At 42.7% G+C, this 13,301-nt stretch overlaps 1 protein-coding gene across 1 annotated transcript in view; it reads right to left on the reverse strand.

The window, feature by feature from the left end:
* The window catches only part of AP3M2 (adaptor related protein complex 3 subunit mu 2), a 45,715-nt gene extending 32,968 nt beyond the window's left edge, over nucleotides 1-12,747 (reverse strand). The window contains exon 1 of the mRNA XM_075915722.1: nucleotides 10,605-12,747. Within this exon, the coding sequence (XP_075771837.1) occupies nucleotides 10,605-10,720 (116 nt within the window). The 5' untranslated portion in view covers nucleotides 10,721-12,747. The remainder of the gene's footprint in view (nucleotides 1-10,604) is intronic.
* Nucleotides 12,748-13,301: the final 554 nt, after the last annotated feature.

Raw genomic sequence — 13,301 nt, forward strand, 5'->3', positions numbered from 1 at the left:
CAGCACCCCCTTTGTCAGCCTCTTTGATTATGATGTTAGGTATGTGGTTGTATCTTTTTCAGTTAATTTTCAAGCCAACTCAGAGAAAGGACATCATTCGCCACAGTTAGCAACCCACTTAGTTTTGAAATATATATTGTTACATTTGTGTAAGCATTACATGGGAGACACAAGAATTGGTGTCTTGCCATTTTTAGAACACAGTGAAAGACTCATCTTTTTGTGCAAATCTATTCACAAAAACAGAGGTCTACCATAATCTGTATGTTCTCCAGGCCCTGGTCTACAGTAGGTCTATAGTGTTATTTTGAAATAACACCCTCTCCAAGGTCAAATTTATAAGCAAATCATCCACACTACCAAGCCTGTTTTTTGGAAATAACGGGTTGTGGAATTCAAAATCTGTACTTTTGCTTTTCATCAGGAGTAAAGCCAATTCTGAAATAGTTATGTCAAAATAATGGTAGCGTAGATGCTCTGGTGCCGCTATTTCGAACTAATTACTTCTCAGTGCTTCCTGGGGCTCTAAGTCCAAGGTAGCAAGTCCACATTAACGAAGCCTGTCCTGGACTAATTTTGAGGCTTCCCCGTACTGTGGACATGCTAGTTTGAATTTGTTAAATTGGGAGTTAAGCTGAATTTAGTAATTTTGAAATACTTTCCTAGTATAGGTATGGCCCAGGTGAGAAGTGAGCCTTTTTAGGGTTCTGGATAAATCAAGGGAGGAATGGTGAGTTTGGGCCAATATGGGAAGAACCAGTGTGAATCTAATTTTTGTTACATGACATCTAGATAGGTAGGGGAATTAAAAGTACGGACGGTGTCCAGTGTCCTGCATGCATTGTAATGGTGCCCCCTGCTGGTTTGGGTTGGTTTTAAAGGGTTTTGTTTAAGGTGCAAGCTACCCCCTGAAGCTTTTGAAAAAACAATATATACCATAAAACACATGGCAACATTATCTCTGTAGAACCTTCAGCTAGTATATCACAGGTGGTCTAACACAAGAACAAATTTAAGGTCTAAAGACAAGGTTAAAACATGTAATAAATTGAAAGAGAAGCAAAATATCCACCTCCTTAAAATCCTCTACTGATTCTCTTTTGCTTCTGGTCTGCTGTATCCTGTTTCTGTGAACTATTAAATAGTTGCTGAATTTCATATTAGAAATAATTCAGGTGAGTAATAATTAGAACCTTCAATTTAGGCCAGGAAACGCAATTTTCAGATGAAAATTAGTGATGTGACATTTGGCCTGGCCACGCAGCTCATGGGCTGTGAAGAGCAAACAGCTGATATTACATATCTGAAGTTCTGTTGACATTGGGACTGTTCTGAAGTCCTGCACAGCCATAAATCGGTAGCCATAGCATCTGTTTTTACTGGGATCTTATTTATAAGTTTCCACTTTCCCTGTTCAAAGGACCTCTTTGGGGGATTTTCCTTCCCCTTTTCAAATGCAGTAAAGGCTTGAATTGAGAGGTTTAGATTGGATTTTGGATGTAAAAATTCTAAATACAAATAAATTTCCAACTTGCTCCATAACTAAAGCTGAGAATTGGGACAGACAGAAAGCATTTTATGGTTAAGAAGGTCTAGAAGAAAAGTCCCAAAAGAGTGCTCTAATGGTTAATATGGGGATTAAGTGCAGCTTTGGACACTCTCCAGTTTCTCTTAGGCAGGGGTGGGTAAAAGGGCCTCTGTGGGCCGGATCCCAATTGCGGCCTGGGGGTGGGGGAGCATGTGAAACTTCCTCCCATCCTGCGAGGAGCATGCTACACTTCCAAGTACTACGGACTCCTCGCAGGGCATGAAGAGATGTCACACATTTCCCCACCCCCAAATTGGCATGGGGGCGGGAGGAGCATGGAAAGTTTCCTCCGCCCTTCCCCCCTCCCCACCCTGCGAGGAGTGCATGGTTGCGCAGGGCAGGGGCAGAGTGAAGAAAGCTTTACGCAGCTCCCCCATCCCCAGGCCTTGATTGGCCTGGGGGAGCGTGCAAAGCCTCCTCCTGCCCTGTGAGTAGCGCGTAGCACTTTGAAGTGCCGCGTGCTCCTCTCAGGGCGAGGGTAGAGTGGGAGGAAGCTTCGGTCATCTGAAGAAGTGGGCTGTGCCCACAAAAGCTCATGATCCCATCTATGTGTTTTGTTAGTCTATAAAGTGCTGCCAGACCATTTGTTGTTTTTTAAGTTTATCCTGTACAGACTAACTTGGCTACCCTCTGAAGCTTAATTACATTGGGACAACTTTCTTGTAGGAGATCTTAGTTCTGAAGAATCACACCAAGCCTCGCCCTATTCTCTCTTGCAGATCTGAGTTTCACAGTGTAGGTCTGGCTCTTGTGAAAGGTCTGTCTCAAACAGTCATGAGCTTCCTACTATCGGTTAACAGTTCGATTGTTTTTGTGGAAAGCAACTGCTGTGGGAGGTCATCACTGTGGGCACAGAGGTGATTTCTTGGCAGTCAGGGCCATTTGCATGGCAGGTTTTGAATATCTGAACCAATACATTGACATATAAACTATTCACTGAGGACCAAGTGAAGAGAAAGCAACACTGGGGATATGTCCATTAAGCAGACAGCTGTGTTTTGTATCGGTTGATAATTTTCCAGGTTTGAAGCTTCATTCCTAGATATGAATTGCAAAAACAAAGCCTGGACGTATATTCATGGACACTACAAATTCTATTAGGCCAAACTTCATGTTGGCTTTTCGCTTCTAAGGACTGTTTCATTTTTCCATTGCAGTTGAACTTAGAAATTTCCGTTAATTTACTGAGGATGATAAAAAGACAAATATTGCAGTGTTTACTTTTTAGTTATAAAATAATATATATGTAAAATACCTGCCTCCTGGTAAATTGGTAATGTGGGCCTTGGCAGTGATATCCAAATGATCCTCGATTAGCAATTGGGTTTCTATCATGGGCAACAAAATGTAAATATAAAATAAGGGATATGATTGACTGAAATGAAATGTGAATGGTGACTCAAGTGGTTTCTTTCAAGATTTGATTATGTTGTGTTTAAATATTTGAATTAATCAGTTCTCAGAGACAAGCACCAGAAAGAAACACATTTTACTGCTCATTAAACAGATTTTGGCAGCTAGTACTTACACACTCCTTAGCTTCAGTTTATGCCCTTTTCTTTCTCTGCCTGTTACCCTGACGAATGCATTCCAGCCATCTTTCAAAAATGGATATCCCTCAGTCAAACCCTCTTGTCTTCTAGTGAATACAACCTCCTTCCTCTAACCTTGAATCGTGCATGTTCCGCTGAGATTTTTAGCACCTTCAGTGCCCCTGTTGGGGCCTTTTTGGGGTGTGCCTAGATAACATGAGTGCTACTGGAAACAAGAGTAATCTTCAATATCCACTTCGCTATATGGAGCCCTGACCTGTGTCCAGCACTCCAGATTTGGTCTCACTGCCTGTGACTACTTCTTATTTCCTGCTTTATCCCTGTATCACTACCTTCTTTTTGCTCTTTGATTTCTTGTTGACTGAGTTGGGAAGTTTAGTTTTCTGTTATCATTGTTCTCCAGACCCTTTGGGTTCCCAAACTAGGGGGCATGCCCCCCGGAGGGGTGTGTGTGTGAAGAAATTCCAGGGGGGGCACGAGGTGACCCAGCCCCCTCCCCCCCCAAGAAAGCCCGGTCCGTCCGTCTGTCTGCTCAGCCACCAGAACACGCACAGGGCAGAGTTAATGCTGTTTGAGTTCCTTAGGATTTATCTTCACTTAAAATGCTGCAGTGAGTACTTCAGTGTAAATACTATCTAATGCTGACAGGAGAAGTCCTTCCATCACTGTAGGTAATCCACCTCCGCAAGAGGCAGTAGTTAGGTCCATGGAAGTATTCTTCCCTTGATCAAATGCTGGTCTGCACTGGAAGTTTGATCAGTATAGTTGTCTCTAAGGCTTGTGGATTTCTCTGAGAGATGTAGCTATATAAAAACCAGGCCTTAATTGTGCATTTCTTACATTAGAAAGGCAAAGGGAGTGAGGTCACTGAATACAAAGTTTCTATCTTGACATGTTTTGATTTCTTTCAAGTATAATGTTCACTATGAATTTTGTGGATTTATTATGCTTCATCTAGGGATAATTATAATATCCCTTTAGTTATATTTTACCCTTAATTTACTAATCTGTGTTCTCAAACGCCATTTTCAAACTCCATTCCACCTTCATGTAGGTATTTTCTTGTCCAAGAATACAAATAAGACTTCCTTTTAAGAACTATCCCCTCCCATCCATGCAGGAAAGTTCTTTGCCCTTCCCCAAGACCAGGGTGAGGCATGCTAGATGGGCAGCGTTTGTGAAAAGCTTGCCCTTATGCTCCACTGTAGCTAAACAGAAGGCTACATCAACGCATTTCACTAACACTAAATCTACCCAGTTTTTTACAGCTAAAGGTTATACACAAAATAGTTAAATTATTTGCATAAAGTATCTCACATGGAACTACACAAAACTTGGCAGCTACAACCATTCCCTATTTCTGCACAGGTCAACAGCAGTGCTGGGCATTTGGGAATACCAAAGCATTGCTATAATAAAAGGTCAAAAGGCATGAACTCTAGAAAAAATGCATGAAATGTCACAGACATAGGCACATAATCTGTTTGTAATAAATTATAAAAAGTTCACGATTTTTCCCAAACATCATTAAATCGATATACATCTAATTGGGATCATTGGAGATTTTATTTTTTGCTCTCTATCAGATAAAATTGGGAGTCCCTGTAGTTTGAAAGGGTCTTATCTCTATTCATGAAGCCTGCCCCAAATATTATGAGTTGGTCTGCAGACTTTGTGATTGTGAGCTGAATGCAGAAGGTAATCTTTTCTGCAGTGTTTTGGTTTAAAATCTCTAGAATCGTCTGCAGTTTCAGTTTTTCCTTACAGACTTTTTCACATTTTCACAGTAACCTAACTAACCTTGCCCAGAAGAGCCAAAATAAACTGTTCTCACCAATCGCTTTCATAGTACAAAGATCACCCAGGCTTCCCCAACTCCTAAGAAATTGGTCATTCCTAAAGCAATGAAGATTAGCGAATGCCCTTAAGTTTATTAATTGCTGTTCTCAGTTTATTTATTGTACCACAGCCAGAATCCTCCAGCTGGGAGAGATTACAAATAAAGTTGTATAATATATTATAGTATATTTATATTTTCTATTATACATGAAGGTCCAGACCACTCATGAACATTAAAGATTCTGATGCTTTTCATAGCTTTATGGATATTAACCCAGATGTCCTGGCCAAATTACATCCTGCCTTCCTAAATGCCTCTGCAGTTGGATACAGTGTTCCCCTTCACTTCCTCTCCAAAACTGTTTTGCACTATTAGTATGCATTGTCCGACAGCTGCTGCCTTTCACCCCAAACCAGATGTGTATCAGTTTTGGGTGAACTGATCCTTGAGAAGAGCTTGTGTATCTGTTTAAGCCTGTAATCTATTTGGGACCCTTGGCTACAAAGATCTCTGTGGGGTAGGAAGAAGAAAGAACCAATTTAAATGTCAGATCATTATTCTGCTTCTAATATAGCACAACTGTGGGTCAATGGGTTGAGAACTCTATGTCTGCATAGATCTCACCTTGACATGGATTTTGAGTGTTGGATGTTAATTGATCTTAATGGAGAAGATATTTATACTAGTAGATTGTATCTGAGGGAGAAACTGTAAACATTTGATATTCAACATAAGGATCTATGTGAATAAAAGCAACATTATTACCTGGTGAAAACTGCTGTAAAACAGAAAGGAGTGGCTATTAATGCACGTTATTATAATAACTATAATAGTTGTGGCATTAATGATACCACACATTATTATAAAAATTACTATTAAATAAATAGTAATCTGACAAAGTGGGTCTTTGCCCACAAAAGCTTATGCTCCAATAAATCTGTTAGTCTATAAGGTGCCACAGGACTTCTCGTTGCTTTTGCAGATTCAGACTAACACGGCTACCCCTCTGATATTAAATAAATAACACTTGTTTTGGGGTTGGATACAGCCCTAAACAAACATGTTATTTGATATCAGTTTTCCCTTATTTAAAGAAACAAGATATTTTCCTGAATTGGCTAGCCTGCTACAGAGCTGTGCCAAAACAGAAGGCACACTCTGTACAGGTCTTTTCTTCTCTGTAACTTTGTCATGAAATATCATGGACTCCTCTTTCCCAAGATAACTTTTTTGTTAATAATAAAACAATTAAAGAGCAATACTCAGGCAAGGAAAACCAATGCTAGCATTACTATTTTTCATACATCTATTTCCAAAATCTTATTATTCTTCATTTAAAAAAAACCACACAAAATTTAACATCTTTTATCTGCAAAAGTTTCCATGCCAACTTATGAGTAATCCTGCAGTAAACTAATGAGAGCACAGCTTAATAGTATTTGTCCAGGAAATATACTTCCCTTTGACACTTCCAAGGAGTTGGGGGAAATAATCGTAAAATGATGTAAGATACCATGACAAGTTCCTGTGAACTCTTCTGGCCTTTGGGAGACACCTGGATCATTCGGGACACTACTCTGCAATTCAAATTTTTCCAAGAATGTTCTGGTGTCCTGCTAGTCCCTGGGAAGAGGCATTGTCAGTTCCATAACTGTTCCTTGCTGCAGAAATGTAGCTTGGCTGCTTCCAAGCTGTTAAAGTGGAGATCAGATTTCATTCTAAACTAAATAAATGTTCTTCCCAGGATTGTTGTGGATTTTACTATAAATCTAAAGGGGAAAGAGAAGAGTCCAATGAAAAATGCTTCCAGCACTGAATTCAAAGTGGAGTTGGTTAGTACAGTCAGAGCCTGAGTAATCAAGGTCAGCAAATTCACAACTGAGTTAACAAGTGGATATCTCAGTGAAAAATGGGGCCAGCCACAGCCAAAGAACTGGGCATTTCAGAAATGATGTTACCAAAGTGTACATTATCTTGATGGATAATACAACTTTTTATTACCCACAGCATGCCACGTGCAATGATTTTGCTGGTGTAACTCTCAGCTTGTGCTGTGAAAATGGAAAGCAGGGTTAGAGGGAGAATAATCAGTATTTGACTTCCAAAAAAACTTGTGGACCCTGATGTCCCCAAACTGGAATTAGCTATTGACTTTTCCTTTAAGTACTCATACTAGAAGCGGTAGCTGTAAAACAGAGATGTAGTGTTATCTGCTTTTCAGTCATTCAACTAAGCAAACTGCTCGGCATGGCCCCCTCTTGCCTGTGTATACACGGGTGGTTCCTTGAATTCTCCTGAGAGCCTTTGATGAAACATTCATCGAGGTACTCTGCAATTTTCCTGAAGATTTCTAGGGATGGCAGCATTATTTCTTCCTCCAAGGTAGGGCCCTTTTCCATGTTAGTTAGCTGTAACTTAACTTTAATAGGTAGCAGGTTTAGGACTAATAAAAGAAAGTTCTTCTTCACACAGCGTGTAGTCAACCTGTGGAACTCCTTGCCAGAGGAGGCTGTGAAGCCTAGGACTATAACAGAGTTTAAAGAGTAGCTAGATAATTTCCCCTGGCTATTAGCCAGGGGATAGTAGTGGTGTCCCTGTTTGTCAGAGGCTGGAGAAGGATGGCAAGAGACAAATCACTGATCATTGTCTTTGGTTCACCCTCTCTGGGGCACCTGGTGCTGGCCACTGTTGGCAGACAGGCTACTGGGCTAGATGGACCTTTGGTCTGACACAGTACGGCCGTTCTCATGTAACTTCAGCAGGCATCGTTGCAGTACACAGACTAGGCAGCTATAGGATGCCGTAATAGCTGTATTTTTTGTGCCATTGTCACCATGAGTGAGATATCAGTTAAAATACCACCACTACCTGTGGAAAATGTTGCCAATCTTCAGTGCCATTTCTCAGTACTCATAGTTGCATGCAACAGAATGAGGGAAATCATAGAATCATAGAACCATAGAGCTGGAAGAGACCTCAGAAGGTCATCAAGTCCAGCCCCCTGCTCTAGGCAGGACCAATCCCAACTAAATCAACCTGGCCAGGGCTTTGTCAAGCCGAGACTTAAACACCTCTAGGGATAGAGACTCCACTACTTCCCTAGGTAACCCATTCCAGTGCTTCACCACCCTCCTAGTGAAATAGTTTTTCCTAATATCCAACCTGGACCTCTCCCGCCACAACTTGAGACCATTGCTCCTTGTTCTGCCATCTGTCACTACTGAGAACAGCCTCTCTCCATCCTCTTTGGAACCTCTCTTCAGGAAGTTGAAGGCTGCTATCAAATCCCCCCTCACTCTTCTCTTCTGCAGACTAAACAGACCCAACTCCCTCAGCCTCTTCTCATAAGTCATATGCTCCAGCCCCCTAATCATTTTGGTTGCCCTCCGCTGGACGCTCTCCAATGCGTCCACATCCTTTTTGTAGTGGGGGGCCCAGAACTGGACACAATACTCCAGATGTGGCCTCACCAAAGCCGAATAAAGGGGAATAATGACATCCCTGGATCTGCTGGCAATGCTCCTCTTAATGCAACCTAATATGCCATTAGCCTTCTTGGCTACAAGGGCATGCTGTTGACTCATATCCAGCTTCTCATCCACTGTAACCCCCAGGTCCTTTTCTGCAGAACTGCTACTTAACCGGTTGGTCCCCAGCTTGTAACTATGCTTGGGATTCTTCCGTCCCAAGGGCAGGACTCTGCGCTTGTCCTTGTTGAACCTCATCAGATTTCTTGTGGCCCAATCCTCCAATTTGTCTGAGTCAGTCTGGACCCTATCTCTGCTCTCAAACGTATCTACCTCTCCTCCTAGCTTAGTGTCATCCGCAAACTTGCTGGTGTGTCTAGACTGGCCAGTTTTTCCGGAAAATCAGCCACTTTTCTGGAAAAACTTGCCAGCTGTCTACACTGGCTGCTTGAATTTCCGCAAAAGCACTGACTTCCTACTGTAAGAAATCAGTGCTTTTTGCGGAAATACTATGCTGCTCCCATTCGGGCAAAAGTCCCTTTTGCGCAAAACTTTTGCACAAAAGGGACAGTGTAGACAGCTCAGATTTGTTTTGCACAAAAAAGCCCCGATCATGAAAATGGCGATCGGGGCTTTTTTGCGCAAAAGCACATCTAGATTGGCCATGGATGCTTTTCCACAAAAAGTGCTTTTGCGGAAAAGCGTCTGTACCAATCTAGACACTCTTTTCCGCAAATGCTTTTAACGGAAAACTTTTCCGTTAAAAGCATTTCCGGAAAATCATGCCAGTCCAGACGTAGCCACTGAGCGTGCAATCCATCCCCTCATCCGGGTCATTAATAAAGATATTGAAAAAATGAGGAGGGAATTCATGGTAGGTCATACTCATCACAACTGATGCTGTCAGTGAGGTCATGTGCAGGCACTCTGAAGCTGAAGAGTCAATAAGCATGTCCTGTTTAAGTCTTTAGGGTAGCAAGGGAAGGGAGCTCTGAATCTTAACTTTTTCTTTCCATTGTGAGTATATTGACTATGGTACCTGTGTGTTTTATGTGCAGCTGCTATTGTTGCAGCCTTAAGTGGTTCCCCTTCCATACCTGCAGGAAGGGGAATCAGATGAGAAAAAATATGACTCAGGATAGATAACATGTTCAGTGCAATCCTGCAAGCCTGTACTGTATCAGATTTTGAGCACAATGAACACTGCAAACAGTCTGTAGAAGGAAAGAGCAGACATGAGAAAGGACCAGGAATCTCAGCAGGAAAAAGAAAGAGAAAAGCATCAGGACGTAAAGGGGCTTTTCTGGTACCAAACACAGATGCTTGTGGATTTACAGGTTCAACAATCATAGGCTCGCCTCCCATAGCAATCCATTGGAGATCTTTATTATAGGATCTCCTTAAACCAATTGCAGGGGTCAACATCTCTACCCCTACCATTCTACTCTGTGGGACACTAAAGACAATCATAGTCCCTGACCTGTTAAAGCCACGATTGCTATATGTGTAAGTTAAATGGACGCGAATGTTTGTTCCCTTTGTTAAGGTCCACTCCATTAATGTACAATAAACTTCCGATAATCCAGCACCTTTAGGATCCAGGGGTGCCGTATTATCAGATATGCCAGAGTACCGGAACGGGGCCTATGACGGGTCTGGGGGGCGGTTGGCAGGGAACTGCGCAGTGGCGGACTTCGGGAAGCCGGGGGCAGAGCAGCTCCAATTGTCCAGCTGGCCGGCACACTTCCAGGTTCCAGTTGGTGCTGGACTATCAGGAGTGCCGGACCACTGGATGCTGGACAATTTGAGTTTTATTGTACTTAGTTTTTAATGTATTTGTTTTTAAATTGCACAGACTTTTCTTTGCACCGGTCTTGTTACTGAATAAAAGTCTATTATTTGGAAATTAATCATTACTAGTTCACAGCATGTGCTAATAGTGCCTAGCAGTTCTGAAAGCACCCACTTGTTACTGTACAGCATGACACAATTCATATGACCAGTGTAATAATCCTAAATGTACAGCAAGCATCAAAAATTCATAAGTGCATTTGCAGCATTATATTCATAACTGTACACAATATAATTCCCAACAAGCTCCAGAACAGCAGGGCCAGGTAGCGCACAATACAACACAATGCATTACTGTGCCTTACCATAAATGTGTTCTTTCAAAGCCTCCCAGAGCTGCACAGATCTGCGTTGAGCTTTTCTCATAAGACCTTGTTTTTAGCTGTTCAAACTCAGCAGACATCCATTCCACCTCCTTCATCCACCCTAGCTGCAATTTCCCCACTTTGCTTCACAGGTAAGCAGGACTCAGCAGGCATTAGGATTTTATTTTCCTCTCTGAGATCCAATCCCATAAGTAAACACCACCAGCATCTCTTCAGTCTACCAAAAACATATTCATCTATCATTCTGCACTGAGCTGGTCGTTGATGCTTTTTTGGTGCTATGGAGGGGGTTGATTTACAGCTTCATCAACTGGGAAAAGGGATAAGCCAGGTCCTCCAAGATGTCTAGAGGCATTTCAACATCACCATAGTTAATTTGATAGTTGAGCAAGGAAGACCCTGTTTCTTAGATTTTGGAACAGTTCTGTGTTCTTAAAGATACAAGCATCATGTACCTTCCCTGACCAGCCAAAACTGATGTCAGTGAAGCATCCCCAGCAATTCACCAATGCAAAGCTTGCATAACCATAAAAATGTATATCTGTTGATATACTCTGTGGCAAGGTGGTTTGGTACCAAAATTAAGCTGTGTGTGCTATCTGTTGCTCCACCACAAATTGGGAATTCCACTGCAGAAAATCCATCCACTATGTTCTTGCACCTTGCCAAAAGTCACAGTCCTGAATAGCAGATGACTGATGGCCCTGCAAGCTTGCATAGCAATAAATCCCACTGTGGAGTTTCCATCTCCAAAATGATTTCCCAATGATTGGTAACAATCCGGATCTGAGAGTTTCCACAGGGCAATTGCCACTAGCTTCTCAATGCAACTCTCATTTTGGTGTCTGTGGTGAGCTTGATATACAGATCTAGAAATGGAACCTTGCATATTCAAAAGCTCTACAGCCAATGTTCACCATCTCAACCAAGTCTGCGTTACAATGCAACCCCATCAGTCAGTGCTTGTTTCTCAGGCCCAGAAGCAGCACTCCACCAACAGCAGCTGTTCTGGGAATGCCATCAACAACCTTGAATGGTTTCTTTCTATGTCCCACATAAATGTGTCCTCCAAGAACTCATCATGTTCCCTGCTCATGCAGGTCTTCTTACAGCTCTGCAAATAGAGAAAGCTCATGTTTCACGTGCTTGTAATGCTTATGCCAATAATGGAGAGTCCACACATCCGTCAGAGATGGCAGACAGCAATGAGAGCTATGTGGGCTTGTGGGATTTTTAAAAAAGGCATGAAAAACACGGGATATAGATGACATTATGGGATAGAGACAGTTGCATGTCTGGAAGTTAACCCCTTCCTCCTCTGCACAGCTCATATTTGCCACACAATTCATTCCCAAATCTTTCCAAAAGATGGTGTGTTGAATAGTATCAGGGATACCTTCCCACAGTGCACTGCACGGTACATCAACACAGGCACTCCTGGTGAGTATATGCAGTGCTAAGACAAGAAGCCAAATATGCATGAACACAGGTGCTTTACTATGGCAGCTTTATGCCAACATCAGTTGTGCTGATCAAAGTCTGTAGTGTAGACAAGCTCCAGTCCTACAGATTTACAAAGTTTAAGGTTAGGCCTACACAAAGTTCAGTCAACCCAGCTATGTCACACCGAGATGTGAAAAATCCACACCCCTCAGTGACGAAATTGAGTGGACCTAACACCTGGTGTAGACCATTGCTAAATCAATGGAAAGCTTCTTCAATCAACCTGGCTACTATGTCCTGAGAGAAGTGGTTTAGCAGAGTCATGGGAGAACCGCTCTTGTTGCAGAAGTATCTACATTGAAGTGCTGGAACTGAGCCGTTGTAGCTTTTCAAGTGCAGACAAGCCCTAGGTTTAGTAAATGCTCTTTATCAACAACTACATTTAATTCTGAAATAGAAAATATTTAACGTTGTAAGATACGAATATGCCATGCAGTTTCTTTACAAATACAGGACAGAAATATTTATTAAACGCCTGTTCATTTTGCCATCCCTGCCTAGTATGCTGAGTCCCTCAACTCCTATTATGTGATCACACTTTATTTCTCATCCTCTCTCCCTCTAATTAGCTCCTGCCCCATTTTCTGTCAACCCTTCCCCAAATGCCATCCACCCTATAACTACTCCCACTGTCCCCAAACCTTTCCACCCTCCACCCCTTTCCCTACCTCCCAAATCCTCCTCCCAACCTCCTTCACTCCCCCATAAATAAACTCCTCTCCAACCACCCAAGTCCCTTCATCCTCCTAAGACAGAGGTGGGCAATAATTTTTGAAGGGGGGCCACTTCACAAATTTCTGAAGTGGTTTCAGGATGCCCCAGAAGGGACGGAGCCAGGGGGCTTCCTGTGCTCTTCTCCCCACAGACCCTGATTGGCCTGGGGGTGGGGAGAGTGCGTGAAATGTTTGCCCCTGCCTCCCCCAGTGCCTAGAGAGAATCACCAGCTGTTTTGAATAGTTGGTGGTTCCCTCTGGTGCTGCATGCCCCTCCCCAGGTCTCGATTGGCTTGGGGCGGAGGAGCAGCTAGGTGGCCAAGGGCTGAATCAACTTGCTTGGTGGGCTGGATCTGGCCCCTGGAGGCTGTCTTGCCCACCCCTGCCCTAAGCCCTTCTACCAAACCTCTCCCCAAAGTTCCTCTGTCCTCCCAAACTCTCCACCCCAAACTCCTCTATC

This window comes from Pelodiscus sinensis, unplaced genomic scaffold (assembly GCF_049634645.1).
Source record: "Pelodiscus sinensis isolate JC-2024 unplaced genomic scaffold, ASM4963464v1 ctg75, whole genome shotgun sequence".
Lineage (NCBI taxonomy): Eukaryota > Metazoa > Chordata > Testudines > Trionychidae > Pelodiscus > Pelodiscus sinensis.